Source organism: Eretmochelys imbricata, chromosome 2 (genome assembly GCF_965152235.1).
Source record: "Eretmochelys imbricata isolate rEreImb1 chromosome 2, rEreImb1.hap1, whole genome shotgun sequence".
In the NCBI taxonomy this organism is placed as follows: domain Eukaryota; kingdom Metazoa; phylum Chordata; order Testudines; family Cheloniidae; genus Eretmochelys; species Eretmochelys imbricata.
The window spans coordinates 82785099-82809438 of record NC_135573.1 but is presented as its reverse complement, the minus strand read 5'-3'; the positions used below and the strand labels follow the sequence as shown (position 1 = coordinate 82809438).

Below are 24340 nucleotides of genomic sequence, written 5' to 3'. Positions count from 1 at the left end.
GGAATTAAGCAGAACTTCAGTGTTACTTTGTTCAGCAGCTTTCAGTAAATTTTAAGGAACGTCTGTGTAAACGATAACACGTAGCTACCTACAACTGAACCCAGAGAATCAGGTGCTTGTTATGTTTCAGAGTAACAGCCGTGTTAGTCTGTATTTGCAAAAAGAAAAGGAGTCCTTGTGGCACCTTAGAGACTAACCAATTTATTTGAGCATGAGCTTTCGTGAGCTACAGCTCACTTCATCAGATGCATACCGTGGAAACTGCAGCAGACTTTATATATACACAGAGAATATGAAACAATACCTCCTCCCACCCCACTGTCCTGCTGGTTATGAAATTCCAAGATTTCAGGCTTTCCATAATTATTTAATATCACTCTCAGTCCATGGAATTTACATTTGAGTAGTGTTATATATCATGGAAAACAGACAGGCACATATGGGTAAAAAGAAAATATTTGTTTTTTGTCAAATGGGACACACAGGATTTGTGAAATGAACTGTAGGGGGAAATTAATATTATTTGCCTATATTAGCTCCGAACCAGGATCATTGTGCTGGATGCTATACAAACATATTAAAAGATAAAAAGACTACAGTTGTGTTCAGTAAGAAAGTTTTGTTTGAAACCTACAGAAATACATTGAATGATTGTGTGTTGAGTTATGTTATCAATAATATTTGAAGTTGACAATTTATGGGTAGGAAGTTCCTACTTAGATTCCATATTGATGCAGTTATTTAAAATAGTCTCAAATGAAAATGGGGCATTCTGGAAAGTGAAAGGTTATTTCTTGGGGCTATTGCACATGTAACATTACTGCAACAAATGTTACTTCAAATAATTTAATGTGGGGGTGTAAAGTACATAATAGTATGCAGAAAAACAATGCATTTTGGTCATCATGCGCAAAATTTTACTGCTGGGTTATGTTAGGCAGCATCTGAGTGCATGCAAGCCTCTGCATGCAGAAGGCCAAAGTGGAAGAACACAGTTTAAAGGTATTATAAAATAGAAATATTACACTGCAAATTAATAGGGTTTGTGAGTAAAAACTCTTAGTTAACACATTACTGTAAATGTAATGCAAAAATTAAATGGTTGCTTTTTTAAGTTGAGACTTCCTAGCTTGTATATTTTGATTTAAAAATATTTGCCTGGAGAAAACCCAGTATCTTTCAAATCCTTTCTGAATGAAGAAAGTGATTATGTAGTCAGATCCCTGAGTACACTATTAAAGAAACTGATGATTTAAAAAATATATAGTGATGAATGGTGGACCGACTGAAAGATACTGTGCTTGATTTTCAACTTGGCCTCAACCCAGACCCTCTTTTTGTGTCCACATTTATTTGGGAGCTCAAATAATGTAATTTAAATGTCTAAGTACCTGAACGTTCCCTCAGATCAGATTCTCAGATATCTAAGTGGCAGCAATTATGTGCACAAATAACAGCAGATGCAAAACTGCCTCAATTTGCACGCACAAAGATGCTGGGACTTTAAAAACCTGTCTCTAAATTTTTATGCACACACACACACAAATTTTTAGTTATAGTTGTAATGTTTGATATTTTTTTTTGACAATAAAGCCACTTTTTATACGTTTAAACAACAACAACTTACCCGGCTTACAATGTTGTCCTTGTCAGTAATTTCTTGTCTATTTCTTGACGCTGCTTTCTTGCTCTCCTGAGTCAATTCAAAATACTGTTCTTCCAGGAGACCTCGGGCCAACTGTTCTGACTCAGCTTTGGTTTCAGCCAGATCCAATTGTGCAGCAAGAGTTTCTCTATAACAGAATGTTAAGATCTTATGTTTCCTGTGGAAAATACTTAATATTTGCAGGGAGAACAAACAAGCCCAGACTGTACTTTTCAGTGCATCGTTTTTTAAAAAACATTGCCTTTAAAGGATTGATGGAAGCAAATAGGTCTACATTAAAAAGGGATGACACCTATGTAATGCACTACAAAAAGACATAGGTCCTGTCCATATCAGCACTTGATACCATGTTTGAAACCTTTTTCAACCACGGTTACTGCATAAGAGTTGTTACACTTCTAGCATCCACAGTTAATGAAGTTAAAGACTGCTCAGATATCATGCTCTATACTGTTTGGGTAGTTTCTGCAGAAGCACAGTTTTTTGCAACAGTGTTGTGTCTAAGGGTCCACTTGCCCTACAAATGCAGCCATACTGGGAGGTTAAAACACAGTTGGCCCCTGTAAGCTAGGTTCCCTTTGGTGCCAACTGGTAGAGGGCAAAGTGGGTGCATATGATTTTACAGGGATCCCTTGGGTCAGATATATGCATAATAGTTCACCAAAGAGTGGCGTGCAAAATCTCTCCCAAGAGCTAGAAGCCCACTGGTTGTCATAATCACTGCAAAATGTATGTGCACATGGTATACTAAAAATTATGTTGTAAGGTCTTGGAGTTATGGCAGGTCACCAGGAGATGACACAGCGTGAAGATGTTCCTTTCAGGCAGGAGGTAACTGACACCAATCTCCATGTCTGGCCATTTGTTTATTATATACCTACTATATGCATACTGGACCAAGTGTGAATGGAGTGACTGCAAAATCTGCAAGTGAGGAAATCTACAGGAAGCAACATACAGGAGAAGGGGTGTCCTCTTTATGAAGATCGACAAAAGATTGGTCTAGTATACCTTGGAGTGCAAATGAATACATTGAATCCTTCACCTAGAAGACAAATTGACAGCATGCTTGTCTCATGAAAGGTGCATCACAGCCAGCCTGGCTGTAAAGCACTGCAAGGATTTTGGGTGAGCAATACTCTAAAATTAAGGAGATACTCGAATGTCTTAAGGTTGGGATCTTGAATGTGTGTTATTTTATACGTAACTATTTGTTTCCAATACTTCTAATTGCTACTACTTGAATCTCTAGGCTTTGTTAAATAAACTTATTCTTGATTTCACTATAAATACATCTAAGTGCTAAGCAGTGATCCAAGATGGAACTTGTAAGCTGGGGTCTACTTGTAAGCTGCATTTGGAAGAAGTGAATCTGTGGAAACTGTGAGAGTGTCCAGCAGACAAGGGCCAGTACTCCAGGGAGACATTTGGAAGGTTCAAGGGCTGGGGGGTGTGCCAATCAGTAACCTATAGAGTGACAGTGTGGCCTGCAGGGCCTAGAGAGCACTGTTTGTGTTGCCTATGGCCAGTGGAGTTAGGCAGCTGACCCACAGCTGGCACAGTTCAAGGATTTTTCATGTTAAGGGAAGGTTGTAGCGAGTTGCCCCACAATCCAGGGAAGCATCACAGCCCCCAATATGGTAAAAAACATGGTGGTATGTTACAATATAGAGAGGATATTCACAGTTTCCCCAAACCATGCTAAAGCCAGGTTAAGTTTTTACTGGAGTATGAGGTTATATGAAAGGCTTATCCATATTGCAATATGAAAATATGCTTTCATAGTTCAACGACAACTGTGCTGCAGCTGAGTCCCTGATTTCGTGTATTTGTAAGAGGGCCCCTAGCGTAGACAGGCAACAATCAGACAATTAGTTTGGAATAGCTCATGTATAGATCTAATTAAAAATGTATACAACATATCTTATGCTGAAGGGGTAAGGGAATAAAAAGCCTCCATAAGACGACAAAAAAATAAATGGGAATGGGGGGAAAAAAAAAAAAGAGAAGAGAAGAGACACCAAAAGGGCTAAAGGGAGTGTCTCTTCCCTTGTCCCCACCTTGGGGAATTGAGATTCTCCTACATTTTCTTGCTCAGGGCTGTGATTGGCTGATAATCCTTATATCATATTTAACAACATGGTGTCTTCTCACTCCTTCCTTTCCTTCTTCCCAAATCCACAGTGAACATTGTTCTTAACATGCCCTAATTTACTCTTAAAGACTTGTCTGCAATACTTATGCAGACCAATGACCATGCTTGTCAAGTACCACAAGTTCTGTACTATATTCAAAAAGTGATGGTTTTGCGCCTGTGTAAAGTTTATGAAATGGACAGGCCTAATTCTGCATAGATAGAAGAACAAATTAGTGAATTGGAAACAGTTTTAAGTAATAGTCTTTCGTAAGTTTTGAAATACTGTAAACTGTATATTCTTCAATTATTTGAAAAGGTTCACAAAATTGGATAAACTTAATTGGTTTGGTTGTAGTTAGTACGACACATTTAAAATGAGCTTTCAAATGAAGTATTATCTTCATTAAAATTCTTTGTCTGAAAACCATTTATTGGCTCAAAAACTAAATGCAATTACCAGGCTAACAACATTTTTGGAGGAGGGAAGTGAGTCTGACAAAATTATGAATCCAACAAAACTATTTTTCAAAATGTCAGACATTTCTAAACTCTCAGGACTAATAATATTTCTCTCCAAAAACTCCAAACCTAGTCCAAGAAAATAAACATAAACCCTGACTCCATTCTTAATCATCCATCAATATAAGTAACATCCTATATATTCACCATATTACAAGACCTGTTATACTTTTTGTAAGTAGTCATTTCTCAGCATTATTGCAGGGGAAAAAAAATATGTTTTTACCCTGGATTCAGGGCTTCAAGATTGATACCACACTACTGTATAAGGTAAGGATTTTTCTGCTTGAAAATATAAAATGGACATACTTTTCATTTTGCAATTCCTGTATTTTTCTTTGAGTTTCTTTATTCTTCTCCTCAATTTCTTCTTTAAGCTCCTTTACCTGAGTTTTGTAAAGTGTCTGTAAGGGAAGTATTAGAAAGAAATCATAATTCAAATCCTTCCTTAAAACTCTCCTTTGCTGTGATACCTATAAAAACATTTTCACAACGGTTAGACAGCTGGTACACTGATATCACTTCTGATTATGCTAACTAATAATATTGTCTCATTGTTTCCTTGTACTCCTCCGTCTGTCTGTATCCATCTGTTGTTTCATACTTAGATGGCAAGCTCTTGGGAGCAGAGACTATAGTTTTGTTCTGTTTGTACACAGCATAACACAATGAAGTCCTGGTCCATGACTGGGATTCCTAGGTACCAGGATAATACAAATATTAAAAACAGTAATAATCATCCTCTAAGCTTAAAATTAACATTTTACTCTGAAGAACTATGGCTAAGAATTCAGATCATACTGATTAATACTTCTTTAATTACATGAGTTCATGAAACTAACGAAAGGATCAGGGTAAACACACTGTACTCCTGGTCTTCCAATTAGTAAAATGTTACACAAATCATGATATGTATGATAAAATTACAGTGAAGTTTAGTTAAACAAATGATTACAAAATAAACTTCTTTATAGTGGGTATTATGATAGATACTGCATTATCTTTGGGGACCACACTGTATTAACTGTATTGTATGAATGGTTTACATATTGTTTTACATGTAACTCCAGGGTGAGAGTTACCACAACTCCTGAAATCAAAAACAGTGATTACTCAGTGAACTACTCAGGTTGTAAACACCTCCAGGGAGGTACCACACCCTGTGGAGGCTTGCATATACTGGTGCAGAGACCATCAGACAAAGAAAGCGCTTTTGGCATAAAAAGGCAGAGTTTAAACACAGTGCCTTTTTTCAGATCCAGTAAACAGATAGGACCCTGTGTCCAAGGGATGGGGTGGATCCCAATCCTTGTGGAAAGGTTGAAAGACGTTGATCTACTAGGACCCAAAAGACTGATGGGTGATCTCTGGTAAGCTTTTAGCATGTTTATAGGAACTTTTATGGTTTTTATTTGTTGTCTCTGTAATGCATTTACCACAAGAATAAATGTATTATGCTTTATGAAGGCTAGATGGTAACAAGTATACACTGCTGTAGCAATGACCCTAAGTTAACCACAGTGCTGGACCATGGTCAGACCTGCTGGGGAAATGACAGTGAGGTGCAGAAGGAATGCAAGCCTAAACCCCAGGTCTGGAGAGAGAGAAACGGGTCTTTTTCTGAGAGAGAGGTGACAGCTGGAAGCCTGACAGCTTAAGTAGGTGCCTTCAAAGAAGACAAGAAAGGGAGTGGTCAAAGGTGAAGTTAACCCTGAAACTGTGACAGGTATAAAAATATTTCTCAAGCTGAAATCTCAACTGACTATATAAATTCACAAGGATATTTCAAGTTCATGCATTAGAGAGCATCTTATGCCGCTGTCTGTACTCACACAAATGAAACAAATCCTCCAGCCAAATGAGAGACATGGAAGGTCCTGAGTACAATATTGATACAATCCCAGTGCATGAAAGTGCGGAGAATGGTTTCTGAGTACTATGAACCATTGCTCTGTTGGGGCTGAATCAGCAGAGATGCCCATAGGATGATAACAAAGATGTTTTCCTAGCATTCTGAGGAACATGTGCAGAATGCATGGGGTGCTATTTTCTCTGTAATTTGAACAAACACACTGAGGAACAACATTGTGGAGCCTACCATAGCACAAAAGTAGATTTCATCCCTCCTTCCTAAGATTCCCTTGCGTAAACCCATTTACACTGACTCAAATACTTTCCTATTCCCAAGATCAAGATGATAGTCATTTGGTTGAATATAATAAAAAAAGTCAACTATTTGGATTAATAGACTATATTACAATGAATTTGGCTTGACTAAACTAAGTGTCTGATTTTGCCATGCCTACTCATATTGAATAGTACCTTACCCCCTGAGTAATCCCACTGGGGACTATAGGTAATGGGTGTCAAAATTAGTACCTAAAATATAACAATTTTATATAGAGCCCTTATATGTTGTCTACATATACACACTTTAGTTTGTTTTTCTTAGATTTGTATATGTCTATATATAGCTACCCAAATGAAAAAGAATGGTTACTTACACTACAGTAACTGTGGTTCTTCAAGATATTGTACTCAGTGGGCATCCCACTATAAGTGAGCATGTGCCTCATGTGAGGGAGACTAGATTTTGTTTGACTAGCCGTGTCAATTTTTCTTTTTTCTTTTTTTTTTTTTTTGACTAGCAGTACAGTCCCACTGCAGGTGAGAATGCACTCTGCCTCCTTATGCTTCCACATGAGGGCACAAAGGGCAAGGTGGCTGCGACCCTCCCTCAGCTCCTTTGCAATTCGAAGCCCATATAGCTAAGAACTCCAGAAATCAGGGATGGAAAGCAAGTGGTGGGATCACACTGACATCATCTTGAAGAACCATAGTTACTATATTGCAAGCAACCATTCTTTCTGCTTTGATACTGTGTATCTGGAGATCCCACTGGAGGTCACTGACAAGCAGCATCCTTTCTGGATGGTGGGAGTGATGGCAGATATGAAAAAAGCTTTGAGAAATCTGAACACCATAGGGTGTAAAAAGACCGAAGGTGACTGAATTGGTGCATGGCACCCTGATATCACCGCCAGGTGGACTTTAAAAGAGTTAAAGGCTAATCATGCTTGTAGACCAGAATCTTTGGAACAGGGCCTTGTTTATGGGGAGAACAATCCTGGGAGGGCTAGTGGCTGACTAAATGTCAAATAACTTGTGGAATTTTTCAGGGATGATTGAAGTCTCATCTTCAAGATGTCTGCAGTCTGCACTAGGAGCTCCTGAATTGCCTTGAAACTATCTACCACCAGGGACAGTGAGGAGAATTTCTTAAGAGGTGAGGGGGGCTGCTGGACCTCTGGATCTCGCTCCTCTGTGTATGCCCGTGACTGAGGTCTTATTAGAAAAGCTGCTAGAGAGGGAGACCTCCTGGTCTTCTACCACTGTAGGGACAAGCTCCTAAAGGCTGGGAAAAGTAAGCTGTAATAGCCACAGTGGCATCCCATACACATACAGGTGGCTCTCGGATTCCTGGCTGGTCCAGTGACAATCCTGGTGGGCTAGTAGTTGAGGTCTGTACAGGTCCTTGGATCTCCTAGTGGTACAATTTGTGGACTTTAGTGGAGACGGATCTCTGCAGGCTGCCAGCAAAAAGATGTGCCTGGGGGAAATGGTGGAGAAGGGGTACACCTCTTCCACAGGTGGTGCTGACTGGTAAGGTATTGTTGGTGTCAAGGTCTGTACCAGTGCCACTACATATCTTGGTGCCGACCATGACTCCAGTGCACTCCAAGTCTGCCCTGCTGGTGCTGGAGTCAACATCGATGGGGACACTTCCACACAGTTAGAGTCTGCTACATTGCAGTCTGCTCCTTTCCACTGATCCTCAAGGCCACGCTGGACTTGACCGAACTATCTTCCGATGTCCTGTCCCTTTCTTTACAAGGAGACAGAGATCCTTCTTGAGCTCCTACCCCAATGCTGAGAGTGACCCCTTTCAGCACTTTGCTTCAACCTCTGAAATGCTGATTAAATGTTGGGGCTGTCGGTCTCTTCAGCACCAAAAGTGATACCGGTGCTGATATCGGATCTGGCTTCACTGCTGTTTTCTCTGAGGAGGTCTTTGAAGTCATCAGTCCACCTTATGCAATCTAGAGACTACTAAAAGGGTCTTCTAACGCAATACATCTGGATCCAATGCCACTTCCATGGATTGCTCCAGAAGGTGGAGCATTACTCTTGCTTCTCACGACTTCCCAGTCCTCACAAAGGAGGAGACTGAGACCAAGAATCTACTTCAGTTACAGGACTCTCCAAAGTGGAATAGGTATCTGTCAAGCCAGTCTTTCAGCAGAATTAGTCCACTGCAGGATGGACAGACTTTGAAGCCTATGGACTGAGAGTCTGGCATTTCTAAAGTCATGTACTAGAGCAGACTAAGGCGACTAAATGAAAATGAATGAAATGGAAAGAACTAAATGAAAAGAACAGAGATTGTTCAGAAGAGTCTCAGAATAACAGAAATTTAGTTCAAGTTAAGGTCTAGTGCAGGGATGGGCAACCCTTTTGGGCTGAGGGCCACATCTGGGTGGGGAAATTGTATGCAGGGCCAGGGCAGGGGGTTGGGGTGCGGGAGAGAGTACGGTGTGCAGGAACAGGCTCAGGGCAAGGGATTGGGGCAGAGAAGGGGTGCAGGTGTATGAGGGGAGTCAGGGAAGGAGTTGAGGTACAAGACAATGTGGGGTGAAGCAGGGGGCTCAGGGCAGGGGGTGGGGTGCAGGAATGGTGCGGGATGTGGCAGGGGGTTGGGGTGGACAGGGTGCAGAGGACAGAAAGTTGGGGGCGGGGGGCAGGGTGCAGGAGGGGTTTGGGCTCCGGCCTGGCATCACTTACCTAAAGTGGCTCCGGGGCAGCAGCTGCGCTCACCGGAGCCAGGACAGTCTCCCTGCATGCTTGCCCTGGCCCCATGCTGTGCCACTCCGGGAAGCAGCCGGCACCACGTCCCTGCGTGGCCGTTGTGGTGGGGGGTAGGAGGAAGAAGAAGGATGTGTGTGGCGGCGCACAGGGCTCCGCGCACTGCCCTTGCAACGCCTCCAGTTACCTCCCCTGAAGCTCCTATGAGCCACAGTTCCCTGTTCCTGGCCAATGGGAGCTGTGGGAGGCGGTGCCTGGAGGCAAGGGCAACGCACAGAGCCCTCTGCCCCCTCTGGGCCCCAGGGCTGTGGTGCTGTCGGCTTCTGAGAGCGGAGTGGGGCCTGCAGCACCACGGGAGGCAATCCCACGGGCCGGATCCAAAGCCCTGAGGGGCCGGATCCGGCCCTTAGGCCGTAGTTTGCCCACCGCTGGTCTAGTGGATCAAACATCAGCTAGGTTCTGTCCCACTAGCATGAGCAGTGAGAAGGACATGAGGGAAGACTGAGGCTGCCCCATCCACCCCACTCCTTATCTCATGTAGGAGCATGGAGGCAGCACAGGGCACATGCAGAGCCCCAACAAACATGACTAGTCAAAAAAATCCATTCTTGCATGCTTAAGAGACATAAGCACCTAGAGTGGGATCCATGCTGACAGACACTCAAAGAATTCATAGTTTTGAAAAGCTGTCTCTACTTAGGTTAGACTTGGGCTGCAGCAATGTAAAGCTATATTAGGACAGTGCAAAAACACATCCAGTGAATAATGTAATTATATGTTAAAAGGTTATTTTCTCTCCAGCCAAAATCCTCGGATTGTAAATCAAGTGCAATAAATACACTCAATGAAAGAAAAGTTACTGATTAATAGTAAAAAGAGAGACAGGGAAGGTGGAATCTGGGGCTCCAGTGCAGTTCTTTACTGTTTGGCTATTCAGTTTCTGTGATGCATGGATAGACGGGTATTAACCTACACCACAGAGTGCAACACTCTGAAAATCTTCGGATAAAGAGCGTTTAACTTAGAATTATAGAATCATAGAATATCAGGGTTGGAAGGGACCCCTGAAGGTCATCTAGTCCAACCCCCTGCTCGAAGCAGGACCAATTCCCAGTTAAATCATCCCAGCCAGGGCTTTGTCAAGCCTGACCTTAAAAACTTCCAAGGAAGGAGATTCCACCACCTCCCTAGGCAACGCATTCCAGTGTTTCACCACCCTCTTAGTGAAAAAGTTTTTCCTAATATCCAATCTAAACCTCCCCCACTGCAACTTGAGGCCATTACTCCTCGTTCTGTCATCTGCTACCATTGAGAACAGTCTAGAGCCATCCTCTTTGGAACCCCCTTTCAGGTAGTTGAAAGCAGCTATCAAATCCCCCCTCATTCTTCTCTTCTGCAGGCTAAACAATCCCAGCTCCCTCAGCCTCTCCTCATAAGTCATGTGTTCTAGACCCCTAATCATTTTTGTTGCCCTTCGCTGGACTCTCTCCAATTTATCCACATCCTTCTTGTAGTGTGGGGCCCAAAACTGGACACAGTACTCCAGATGAGGCCTCACCAATGTCGAATAGAGGGGGACGATCACGTCCCTCGATCTGCTCGCTATGCCCCTACTTATACATCCCAAAATGCCATTGGCCTTCTTGGCAACAAGGGCACACTGCTGACTCATATCCAGCTTCTCGTCCACTGTCACCCCTAGGTCCTTTTCCGCAGAACTGCTGCCTAGCCATTCGGTCCCTAGTCTGTAGCGGTGCATTGGATTCTTCCGTCCTAAGTGCAGGACCCTGCACTTATCCTTATTGAACCTCATCAGATTTCTTTTGGCCCAATCCTCCAATTTGTCTAGGTCCTTCTGTATCCTATCCCTCCCCTCCAGCGTATCTACCACTCCTCCCAGTTTAGTATCGACTTAAAGATGGTTTGGTTAGATTGGCCCAATTGTGACTCAAGCATCCCACATATTAAAGAATGAGGTTTTGTGGGCATGAAGAGTCATGAAGAGTCGTGTGTGCAAACTGGGTATAGTATTACATACTAAAGATATATTAAAAATTATTTAAGTTGCAAAGTCAAGTACTCAGTAGTTAAGAAATGCCACATTTACAGTTGTCTATGCAACCTTAATTCAACCCCCTATGCATCCAACTTGTGCGGTGAAAGAAGCAGGTGTCCTGCAGGAAAAAAAACATTGTAGGTGATCATAGAATTAAAGACTGTTATAATTCACACACACAAATAGGCAGAAATAAGGTTGCAGAGAATAACCATAGATCTGGCATCTTCCTGATTTTCGAGTGCTTGATTTTGCAACCTAAACAACATTTTAATGTAGTTTTTCATGCAATTTCCTATATTTCCTTTTTTTTTTAAAGTAAAAACAAATTGTATTATGTACAACTGGAACAACTGCCCAATTATGCAGCAGCAGCAGCATCTGAACCTTTACCTTCTGCAATGTAGCAAAGATTTCTACCACATGAGCTATAGAACTAACTACATTATTGCTGGCAGCAGCAGAAAGCTATTATCTCAGAGGAACGTATAGGATGCTGGGGCCATACAGTGGGTTTTGGAGGTAATGAAGAAGCCCTGCCTGGCTCTCTACCCACACTGCTGAATTTTTTTTAAATGTTCCTGTTCAGTTATTATTTTAGCGTGATGCCAAAATTTTTGTGAGAAATACAAGTGAGACATATGAAACTGTGATTTTTAACAGTTTATCTCTCAGCCAAACCTCAATGGAATCTCATAGAACAAAGGGAAGACATTCCTTTAGCCCACGGGCTTGCTCCTTGACAAATGTAAAGGGCCTATGGCAAAGAATGGAAGTGTTACAGCTTAAAAAGCTCAGTTATTTTTATCAAAAAAAGTGTTAGACAACCAAAATATAGGGATCACTATCTGTCCCATCTGTAATATCCTACAAGGTTAGAGCCTGGACTGAGTCTTCAGACGCCTAGACTAAACCAAATTTCCTCAAATGCTAAGGCTTTGCAAACAGAAAAGTTAATAAACCTTACTGACTTGGATAAATTGGATATTAAGTATCTCTTAGCATGGCCTTAGTATATGGTGAGGCTGATATTCGACTACTGTATCTCTCTCTGTTGTCCACATTATAAAAAGAATGTTGAAAAATTGGAGGTTGCAGAAAAAACCCACAAATGATTTGAGGCCAGATAAAATACCTTACACTGAGAGCCTTAAAAAGTTCAGTATGTTTACCTGACTAAAAAAGAAGACTAAAAGGTGACTTGAATACAGTGTATAAGTACCTTCATGAGGAGAAAATACTGGGCACTACAGGGCTCTTTAACCTTGAGGAGAACAGCATAACAAAAACCGATTTGTAGAAGCAGAAGCCAGACAAATTCAGATTAGAAATAAGGCATAAACTTTGAAAAGTGAGGGTGACTAACCACTGAACAAACTAGTAATGGAAGGGGTGGATTCTCCATCTCTCGATGTCTTAAAATCAAGATAAGATGCCTTTCTGGAAGATCTCTTTTAGCCAAACACAAGTTATTGGGCACCGTCACAGGGATAACTGGGTAAAATTTAATAGCCTGTGATATACAAGAAGAGTGAGGCTAGAAGATCTAATGGGCCCTTCTGGCCTTAAACTATATGAATCTTCTTTCTTTCAATTCATCCTAAAGTTCAATGCCAAATGCATTGGCTGAATCTTGTATAAATCTACCCAATTTAGGAGGTAGATTAAATAAATAGAATAAATCTACCCAATGGGAAAGTGACACCTGGCTCTCTAATCAAGTCTGCTAGATTATGAGCAAACTAATTTGGAACTAATTTATACCTGAGGCACTTTTAGGAAGTTTTTGGAGGGAGTTCACTACTATATGCATATGAAGTGTTATTACTTCTACAACATAAATGGAACACAGTACCTTTGCTGCCCACAAAATCATATAAAAGAAGGGTAATAGACCAAGTACAGTATTTATGATTGTTACTATATACATATCACTATCTTTTCATGTTGTTAGCTTGATTTTTGTGTATTATTTGTATATTTTTGTATTATTTTGTAGTATTTTGTGTGTCACTCATTTATGTCAGAGCATTGGGGTATTTAGTCATGAAGTTATTGAACAAAACAATCATTTATTTTTGTAAAATTAAACCTACCGAAAAATACTGTTCAGCTTCAAGCTGATCCTGAAGTTCCCGCATCTGACCTTCATTTCCTCTGTATTGCCTTAAAGAGAGAAAACAAAACCTCATATAAAAGCCACCCATTAAACTTGCACCTTTAAACTCAGCATTTTTCTTTCATATGCACCCACCTCCTCCTTCACACACCACCTGTAAACATGGTAATTCATAAACACCACATTCTAAGATTCCAGTGTAACAATATAATTTATGGTACCATAATGGTAGCCGCCACAGATAATTTGGATGGGAAGCAATGCTCCGAAAATGCTTGGTTTCGGTCTTCGACCTGCAGACTATTGTGGCACAGGTCCAATGAAGGAAGGATATTCTTGTTGGAAAAGTAATGCGGGCTCCTGTCAAGCTAAAAAAATCATAAGTGAGAGGAGGAGTGTTTTAAGGAGAAAAAATGTACCCAGTCATGGAGCTCAGTGGTCCTCCAACAGACGCTCCAAAGTCTAAACCTCAAATGGTGGTTCTTGGATAGGCACTTCAATTGCTCCAGAAAGGCTGGACAAGCCTGAGCATAGAAGTATCAGCAAAGCAAAGCTTTTTATATTTCAAAATAAAAATATTCTAATACAATAAATACATACACATCTTCACAAAGCACATTTAAAAAATGCCAACAAGTATTTTTGGTTTCTGGAAAAAGGTGACCGACAAAATACATGAACATGGGAAAAAAAAAAGAAAGGATTTTCCATTTTATGTCAGGCCTCTACTTACTTAGTGAGTTGAGCAAACTCAAATTCCAATAATCTCTTCGCTTCCAACAACGTATTGATCTCCTGTTTCAGCTGCTTCTCAGAACCCTTCAAGTTGTCTGCCTCAAAGGCTTGTGTTTTCAGTTCATTCTGTGTCATTAGTCGCTTATTTATCTCTTGTTCCAGCTGAAGTGTTAGATTCTTAACCTAATTGTTTAATAAATCATTTTAATTTAAAATTCTTTTACCAAATATTTTCCTGGATTTTGTTAAAAGTAACAATGTTTCACATGTGCATTATTTTATGTCAAGCATAACCATTTCCTACATTTTAATCATGAAATAATGCATACAAATATTCAAAATAGCCTTCAATATTACTTGGGTGCAATATCATAGAAACTAGTTTTTCTTATAGATTTTAGTCTATATTTCGGCCTCAAGAACTGCCCTGTTCCCAGCCATTCATTTTTTCTTTTGTAACAGACTCTGGGGTGGGGCATGAATTCATTCTCATCTATTCTACCTTAAGGGGGACAGTGGAAGAGGCCCAAGAGGTTTGACAGACCCCCATTCTTCTTCGTGGAATTCAGGTTTTACAAGCTTTATGTCTTTTCACCCTAGAAAGTTATGCGGCCCAGAGCGGTCTAAAATTTGAATTGCAGACAACATGGCCTAGCAGAAAGGCTTTCAGACTGACTCTTCCAATTTAATCTGAAAGGACAGTGGGGATGAGACCTAATAACAATTAGCTCTTATATATCTTACAACAACTTTCAGCTGGTGTTTCTGAGATTAAATTTTGCATGCTCTGAATGATACACTGCATTTTGAAGAATTCAAATTCAGAACACACAAAATATCTATTTTGCAAGTGTAATAAGAGTGCATGTTCAAACTCATAGGCAAGCTTTATTTAAAAAAAATAGAAATAAAATTAAATGCAAAAATTACCAATCAGGTAAGAGTTCAAACACAAAAGAGACAGGACACCAAAAAGTTAGCTTCTCACAGCAACATTAACTAGCAATGTTATAAATTAAGGCATACAATTATAACAGCATAAATGAATACATGTCAAATGTTAGATCTGGCTAAGTAACATTAATATGGGAAAATTAACGTTTGAATTTACTAACTGTTTTGCAATTCAACTTAGCGTCCTTTAATACACAGATAGTATATTCTTCAGTAATAAATTGATGGCTTTGATAATGCAGAAGAAAATATGCTAGCCACTTTGAAACCCATCTCTGCAAAACTTACTTCCTGCATAACTCTATTGCGTAGGACCCCACTGACTTCATACCTGGAATCAGTTCACTATTAATGCATAGCACTTATAAAGGAAGACTGAAAGAAAGACATATTATCCAGGGTCTGAGACAGACATGGCATTTGACCTACTCAGACATAAATGTTTACACCATTTAGGTGAAATTTCTTAGTACAGTTATATTCAATAACGTTACGCTACATAAATATCTCAACTTAAATAGATTCAGTTTTCTATTTCTTAATGCAACTATCATTCTTTAATTTGTCTTTTACATAGAAAACATGATAAGTAAAAATGCAGGTTTTGCTTACTTCATCCTCAAGCCTCTCCTTTTGCTCAGTGAGGTGCTCAAGCTTCTGCTGAGACTGCTTCAGGTCAAAGTCCAGCGTGGAACATTGTTTTTCAATCTGAACTATTTGATTTTCTGCCCTGTCTCTTGCTGCCCTCTCCTCCTTTACTTTTTTTTCCATTTCTAAACAGGAAACAAAAGCAATTGACAGCACAATAAAAAGGTATATTTGCAAAAATACAAATATGTTACTTCTAAGAACATATTTGCTTGACCATGCCTTTCTTAAATACACCTAATATTCGAGCTTTGATTATATCCTTGGGAGTTAAGCACAGGGTTTCTCTCCCCCCACACAATGGCTGGGGTGTTTGAAATCCTTTACAGTCAGATGAGTATGCATCTCTAGTCTACTACTGAACAAAATCATTATAGTATTGTTGCAACAAACAGAGACACAGTGATAGTGATTGCCAGAGTGTTAGGACCCTCCTACAGGCAGCTACTTGTCACTCCGCTAACTGCCATTATATCAGTGCTTGAAATGTTCCAGCCAGTTCATGTGTTGCTCAAAAACAGAGAGCTTCCAACAACAGCCATTGAAAAATGAAATTAAATAAAAATTTTGATAGAACGAATAGCAAAAAACATCCTAAGGTGTGTCAACACAGTAGGGTTACCAACTTTCTAATCGCACAAAACCAAACACCCTTGCCGCCCTCCTGCCCCGAGGCCCCACCCCTTCTCTGAGGCTCCATCCCCTGCTCACTACATCTCTCCTCCCTCCGTTGCTCACTCTCACCAGGATGGCAGGGGGTTGGTGTATAGGAGAGAGTGAGGGCTCTGGCTGGGGGTGTAGGCTCCAGGGTGGGGCCAGACATGAGGGGTTCACGGTGCAGGAGGGGGCTCTGGGCTGGGGCAAGGGTGCAGTAGGGGGCTCCAGGCTGGAGCCGAGAGGTTTGGGGTCTGGGCAGCACTTACTTCAGGTGGCTCCCAGAAGCAGCCTGCATGTCCAGCTCCTAGGCGGAGGGCCCAGGGGGCTCTGTGCACTGCCTGCACCCACAGGCGCCGCCCCCGCAGCTCCTATTGGCTGTAGTTTCCGGCCAATGGGTGTTGTGGAGCTGGCACTCAGGGCGGGGGCAGCGCACGGAGCCCCCCATGACCCCCACTGCGCCTTGGAGCCAGACATGCCAGCCACTTCAGGGAGCTGCATGGAGCCAGGGCAGGCAGGGAGCCTGCCTTAGCCCTGCTGCACCACCGACCAGACTTTTAGAGGCCCAGTCAGCAGTGCTGACCCGAGCCAGCAGGGTCCCTTTTCTACTGGGCGTTCCAGTCGAAAACCGGATGCCGGGCAACCCTAGAACACACTAAAAAAAATGGGCCTCTAAATTATGAAGGGAAGTGGTTGGATGAGTACAAGTCATGTGTGATAACTTCAAAGCAGTAAAATTATAGGTAACTAATGTTTCCTTAACTTAAAGATATAAACAGTACAGGGTTTTCATATTTGTAGTACAGTGACGTTAACAGGTCCTATGCTGACTTATACCAACTAAAGAGAGAGCCCAGGATCTTTAAATAATGTATTACATTATGTATGTTTTCCAATTTTGATATGCATATACATTTTCTCTACACCAAGGATTAAAAACTGGTTTTATGAACACTACATTAAAAACATTCTTTGACATTGTAACGGAATTAGGAAAACAGACCTTATTATTGCTCAGTATTTTGTTTGAAACTAAAAGGAAATACATACCACACATTGCAACTGATTTCGCCTCTTCAATTGATTGATGTTTGTCAGTTAACCGAGCTTTAGTCACTTTATGCTCATTTACCTCCTGTTCCAGCCGCTGTTGTAATATTTTGAGTTTATAGTTTAAATCTATTTCTAAGTTATTCTTTTCCTGCAAATTAGGACAAAAAAAGCATACTTGATTAAAGCAGAACTGTAAAAAAAAAATTCTGGAGTATTTTACCAAGCCGTCGAATGGACCCACATTTCCTTTTCTTCCCTTAAAAAAAAGGAAGGGTTACATTTTTGTTTATTCGCAAGTCATAATATTAATAGGGTGTATTATACCATGTCTTTTTAGGTGTTTAAAAATGAGGCTTGAAGGAGAGGAAGGGGGTAATAAGACTTTGAAGAAAAAACACTCATTTTATTCAGCAATCTATGAATTCATAAGATATCAATCATTTCTCATTTTGAATGAACTGAAGAATGCATTAATCAATAAAGGTTTTAATTACTGCTAGCATTTCTGTGCCTCTTCCTTGGTAGTGGTTGTCTAAGTGAAAAAAGGTTACTCATCCTGTACAGTAACTGAGGTTCTTAGAGATGCGTGTCCCTATGGATGCTCCACTGTAGGTGCGCCTGAGATGGGAGATCTTCAGTAGCAGCACCCATTGGGCTGCACATGCATTTCTCCCCATCTCGCACCATCTACATAGAGCTGTTCGGTCCAACCACCCTCAGTTCCTCTCTACCGCAGAGTCTACATTTAAAACTCAGAAGCAGAGGGGAGGAAGGCGGGTAGTGGAGCACCCATAGGGACACACATCTCGAAGAATCTCAGTTACTGCACAGGGTGAGTAATCAATCGTCTCTTTTTCAAGCAGTGTCCCTATGGGTGCTCCACTGTAGGTGACTGTAGAGTAGTGCCCTTAGATGGAAGGCTGGGGCTTCGGAGTGATGTGAACCAAGGACGATAGGACAATATATCCTAGTAGGGCATCTGATGCCATGTCATTGGTAATGACACAGTATTGGCTAAAGGTGTCTGTGGATGCCCAAGTGGCGACTTTGCAAATGTCAGTAATCAGCACGTTGTTTAGAAAGTCAATCGAGGTAGACAGCGAGTGAGTAGGATGCGTTCAAGATCCAGTTTGTGTTGACAGCAAAAGGCGGATGTACTCTGAGATCTGTTTGGATAAAACTGCTACCTTTGATCTTTCAGCAATAGAGAGGAATAAGCATGGTGAATGCCTGAAAGATTTTCTTCAGGCAAGATAAAAGGCTAATGCTTATATGACTTCCAAGATGTGCAGAGTGGCTTCATGTTGGCTGCTATGCAGCTTTGGGAAGAAGGAGAGAAGGTGGATAGGTTGGTTTAGATGGAAAGAGGACGGCACCTTGGGTAAGAGTTTCGGATGTGATCATGACTTTGTGTATAGTGGGTATTCCAAGAGAGCACCTATTTCTCTTATCTGTCGGGTGGATGTGATGGCGACAAGAAATGCTGTTTTCATGGATAGGCGTATGTAGGAGCATGCTGCAATGGGCTCAAACTGGGACTGGTGAGACAGCGCAACACTAGGCTGGGATCCCAAGGTGGGATAGGGTCTTGTATTTGATGGTACAAATTTTGAAGGCTCTTAAGGAATCTTTTTGTTCGTGCATAGGTAAATACGGAATGACAGTCTATCTTGAGGTGGAATGCAGTGGTGGTAGCTAAATGGAGCTTGTGGGCAATCCTGCTCTTTTAAGTTATTCTAGAATGTAGTCTAGAATGAGCGATAAAGGAGCATTTATTGCGAGGACATGTTTGGTGTTGCACCAAGTTTGGAACTTTTCAATTTATTGAGATAAGTAAGGCAAGTTTTTATCATGCCTGCTACCTAAAAGAATCTCTTTTACCTGTTCTGAACAGGTCATCTCCGAATCCCAGAACCAGGAAGGAGCCATGCCTTCAGATGGAGGAGTTCTAAATTGGATTGGAGGATTTGGCCTGTGTCTTGAGAGAGGAGGTATGCAGTCAACTGTAGGGTGATTGGTGGACAAGCCACCTGCACACAAGGTAAGGGTACCAAATCTTTCATGGCCACGTTGGGGCTATGAGAATGACTGTAGCTCATTCCACCTGTGTCTTGTGAAACACTGTGAAAATAGGGGAGAGGGTGGAAAAGCGTAGAGTAGGGGTGCATCCCATGTAATGAGGAAGATGCCCCGCAGGGAGATTTGGCAGTTTTGGCCATGGAGAGGATATCTATACTCAGAAATTCACAGAAGTTGAATATGTGCTGCAGGTCTCTTGTGTCTAACTCCCACTCGTGTTCTTGTGAGAATCTCTTGCTCAGTGAGTCCACTGTGGTGTTCTAGTGTCCAGGTGAGTATGAGGCCAAGATGTTGATGTCATGCTGGATACAACAGTTCCACAATTTTACTGCTTCCGAGCACAGGAATTGGGACCTCGCTCCCCCTTGTCAGTTGATATAGAACATACAAGCAAAGCTATGGCCACAAAGAGGCAGGGAGAGAGTCTAAAGGACTCATTCCTTTTGGGACAATTGAACATGACTCTGGAGATGTTAGAGGATGGAGCACCTTTTCTCCTTGTGAGGACTGCGGCTTTCCAAAGAAGACTGGCAGGAAAATTGATTGATTCAGGTGAAATTCCAAGACTACCTTAGTTATGAATTTGGGGTATGGTTTCATCACCTTCCTATGGAAGGATATACAAGGTGGTCTGGCCACAAGACCTTGGAGCTTGCTAACTCTCTCTGCTGATGTAATGGCCACAAGAAGAAACATCCTGAAGGTAAGACAATATACCGAGCGCTCCAACAGCAGTTCAAAAGAAGGCTTTATAAGCTTTAAAACGACAACACTGAGGTCCCCTATGGAAGTCGGTACTCTTACTGGAGAGAAAGTATAAAGAAATTAAATAGCAGGGGTGTGACAAGACAGAGTGCAACTGTATTGGAGTGTGACAGGCCAATGTGGCAGTGAGGTTAACTTCAAGGGAGTTAAATATCAGTCCCACATGTGCAAGAGCAGGTCACAGTACATCATCTTTGATTACGGGGGCTCCACTGGGTCAGTATTATTCTAGGTTGCCCAAATGGAGAATTTTTCCCATTTGGAGAAGTAGGTCAACTTTACGGATGGTTTCCTGCTCTGTGTCAGAATTTTATGAACCCGTACGGAACACCTTCTGTCAGTGTTGTTCAGCTAGCCAACATCCAGGCTGTCAGGTGCAAAGACTGCATCTAGATACATTGTCTGACTGAGGTTTGGGATATCACATTAGGGTAGGAAGGAAGATGTATGGGAAGCTTCTGGGACATCTCGAGCAGATCTGATATCCAGAATGGTCTCAACCAATATAGGACTAGCACAATGATTGAGGCCCTATACTGTTGATCTTGGATATCCTGGGGACCAGGGGATACAGTACGATACCATACAGGAGTCCTCAAGAAGACTGAAATAGTAAGGCAATCGGCTGTTAGCCTGGACTCCCCACCTTCCCTGAAACAGAAGTTCTAACACTTGGTATTGTCCTCTGTGGCAAACAAATGTGTGGCGGGAGTCTCTCACTGACAGAATATTGGATCTAGTATGGATTTTTACACAGATCACTCATGGCTGGTTACCACATTTCTTCACTAAACATCTGCTAGGTCATTGCTAATCCCTGGAAGGTGTACAGCTAGTGGAGTCACCCCCATGTTGATAAACACCATTTCCAGCATTGGATGGCTTCCAGCAGGAATGCTATGCAGATGAGTCAGATGGCTCTTAGTTCCAAGGCACTCATGTGTAGGTTAAAATCATCATGAGACCAGGTATCTTACATTTGAATGTGGTTCAGGTGGGCACCCCAACCAGTCCCTATAGTGTCTGAGATAAGCATTACTGTCCCCTTTTCTCATGTTCATCAGGACAAGCCACCAACAAAACACAATCCAGGGACATTCTGGTCTTCTGCTGGGCCTGCTTCTGATCAGCCAGTCATCTAGATATAAACAGGTGTAAATTCCATGTTTTCTTAGATCTGCTGCCATTACAGCTAGGAAGTTGGTGAAAACTCTCAGTGCCATGGAGAGCGTGAAGGGCAAAACACTGAACTGGGAATGGCTGGCCCCTACTGTTAACCTTATGCACTTCCCGTGGACAGATGGATGGCAATATGTAAGTATATCATCCTGGAAGTCAAGAGCCATGAACCAATCTAGAGCTTGGAGCAATGCAGGAGAGTGTTACCATCCTGAGACTGAGTATGTATTTGTTGAGTCTCTTGAGGCCTAAGATAAAAGCCCAGTCTCACCCAGGAGGCACTGGAGAATCCTACAGTGGGATCCAGACTGACACACTTGAAGAAGCTGTGATTTATTCACACAATACAAAATAATTCAATACATGATCATATTCTGACCACAGCCAGTGAACTAACATTAGCATTTTCCTGAATCATCATGTATTATTAGTTACCTTACCTTTTCACAATGATTAAGTGAGTCTTGTGCTTGTTTTCTTTCCGTTTCCACTCTTTCGAGATTATTTTTAAGATTTTTTACTTCTTCTTGTAAAGATGTAATCCGAGCTAGCAAAAACAAATTTAAAATAGTTCAATTTCAGCTACTACGCCTAGCTGCAGAAACAGGACTTTGATTTTATTTTGTCCAACTGCTAATGTATAGATGTTTCCTTTCATTAATATAAGTCCTGTTACAACATACAACAACTGCATTTTCACAGACATTAACTCTGCTGAAGTCTTATTATGGGTAATGTGACAAAGTTCCTCCTCTGCCGTGGTGGGTCCTGCACTTATTGGCAGGTTTGCTCGCCTCAGAGTTCACGGCAGCCCTCAGTTTGGCCACTTTCATGGCTCAAATCTGCCGTTCACTCAGTTAGCCTCATCATTGGCCAGCATGGGGAAAATGAAGAACAATAATCCCTGCAGTCTCTGCTGATCCACCTAGTGGATCAGGGAACAGGCCAGAGACCTTCCCCTCTAGTGGAACCCAAGGTCCAGGTCAACTCTTCTGGTACCAAGTAGGGAGTTGGGGGGATGGAGGGAACCCAGGCCCGCCCTCTACTCCGGGTTCCAGCCCAGGGCCCTGTGGATTGCAACTGTCTACAGTAGCTCCTGTAACACCTGCGTGACAGCTACAACTCCTTGGGCTACTTCCCATAGCTTCCTCCCAACACCTTCTTTATTTTCACCACAGGACCTTGCTCCTGATGTCTGATAATGCTTGTACTTCTCAGTCTTCCAGTAGTATGCCTTCTCACTCTCAGCTTCTTGTGCCTCTTGCTCCCAGCTCCTCACACACCCATCACAAACTGAAGTGAGCTCCTTTTTAAACCCAGGTGCCCTGATTAGCCTGCCTGTCTTAATTGATTCTAGCAGCTTCTTGATTGGCTGCAGGTGTTCTAATCAGCTTGTCCTTAATTGTTTCCAGAAAGTTCCTGATTGTTCTGGAACCTTCCCTGTTACCTTACCCAGGGAAAAGGGACCTACTTAACCTGGGGCTAATATATCTTCCTTCTATCACTCTCCTGTAGCCATCTGGCCTGACCCTGTCACAGTAGATACAACATATAACACAATGGAGCCCCAATCTCAGTTGGGGCCTCGAGGTGCTCTTGCAGTACATAAACATAATTTAAATAACCTGCACTGGAGAGGTCCTTCAGAGAAAGAGGAATTATTTTTACCCTACTGATCACTCCACAAAAGCAAAGGCTCTCCTCCAGCCTTGAGTTTGAAAAAGCTTGCCCCACACCGTATGCAGTTACTTCAGTGTACTATTAAACTGAAGACTTTAAACAGAAACACCAAGACATTTTAAGTGAAGTTTCCAATTGCAACTGTAATTTGGTTTCTTGTATTACTCTCCGTGTTAACTGTTATACCTTATACACACTATGTCAGCAACATAGCTCACAAGTATGTCAGACTATCTAGAACACTGCATGCTTAGCATAGTTTTTTTTAATCTTAAAATGTCCTAGGAATTTCTAGATGACAAAATGATGTGAAAGAAAACACTTCTTCCAGAATTTCAATGCTGTGCTTAGTTGTCAAACATTTGCTTGTTAAAAACTGGCAATAGCATGTGCAAATTTCATGTGGAACTCTCTGGCTAGATACCAACAGAACATCCTGTTCTATATACTTTAGGAACTCTGAAGAAGATTATCCTTTCATGCACACCTAAAGAGCTGTGTAGCTCTAACACTGCATCAGTGAGGTCTGCTCCACCACACCATATAATCTGTACAGGAGACCTTCCCTCTTGTCCCTTTCTATTCTGACTTCTTTGAATATATTTCTTTTTCTTCATACTGGATAAATTGCCCTCATACAGTTACCCCGTGGCAATCTAGAGTAATTAATCTGTAATGGATTCATTCTATTAAGTTGTCTCAGTGGCTAAGCAAGTTGTCAGTTGGCTGTCATCTTGGGTTAGAGCCAATTAGAGTTTAATTATTCTCTTAAACACACAACTCTCTAAACTGTATGGAACTTTCTGATATTACCTCTGCTGTGTCAGTGTCCCAGAATCCATAAACATTGCTCTAAAGGGGTTAATATCCACAGATGAAGAAAAATCATGTTGGAGGACAGAGAGGAGAAATCGCTGTTGTCCGCAATACTGCTTTCCCTCTCATCCCCAAAACTCAACCACACAGGAATTATGTACGTGAGTTAATACTGAATTGGTAAGATTTTTGGTACCTTAAACTGTATTTACAAATGTTCCCAAGTATTAGTCCTCTAGGGATACGCAATTCATATGTTGATTACTGCTCTGCTACGCTAAATGAATAGAATTAAACTCCTTGAAAACAGCTGGTACATCTTTTTCAGGCTTTAGACAATGGTACAGAGCAACAAAGTGAAGTTATGAAAATGGATTTTTGTAATAATAAATATTTACTGCAACATTAAAAAACTAT

General features: G+C 41.6%; 1 protein-coding gene across 2 annotated transcripts in view; it reads right to left on the bottom strand.

Moving 5' to 3' along the window:
* ROCK1 (Rho associated coiled-coil containing protein kinase 1) overlaps window positions 1-24340 on the bottom strand; it is a 185600-nt gene that overhangs the window by 38432 nt on the left and 122828 nt on the right. For both annotated transcript variants that reach the window (XM_077810386.1, XM_077810387.1), the window contains exons 17-23: window positions 21868-21974; window positions 17402-17552; window positions 15662-15822; window positions 14094-14278; window positions 13338-13407; window positions 4632-4726; window positions 1628-1793 (exon numbers count right to left, since the gene is read on the bottom strand). In XM_077810386.1, coding sequence (XP_077666512.1) covers window positions 1628-1793; window positions 4632-4726; window positions 13338-13407; window positions 14094-14278; window positions 15662-15822; window positions 17402-17552; window positions 21868-21974 — 935 coding nt within the window. The remainder of the gene's footprint in view (window positions 1-1627; window positions 1794-4631; window positions 4727-13337; window positions 13408-14093; window positions 14279-15661; window positions 15823-17401; window positions 17553-21867; window positions 21975-24340) is intronic.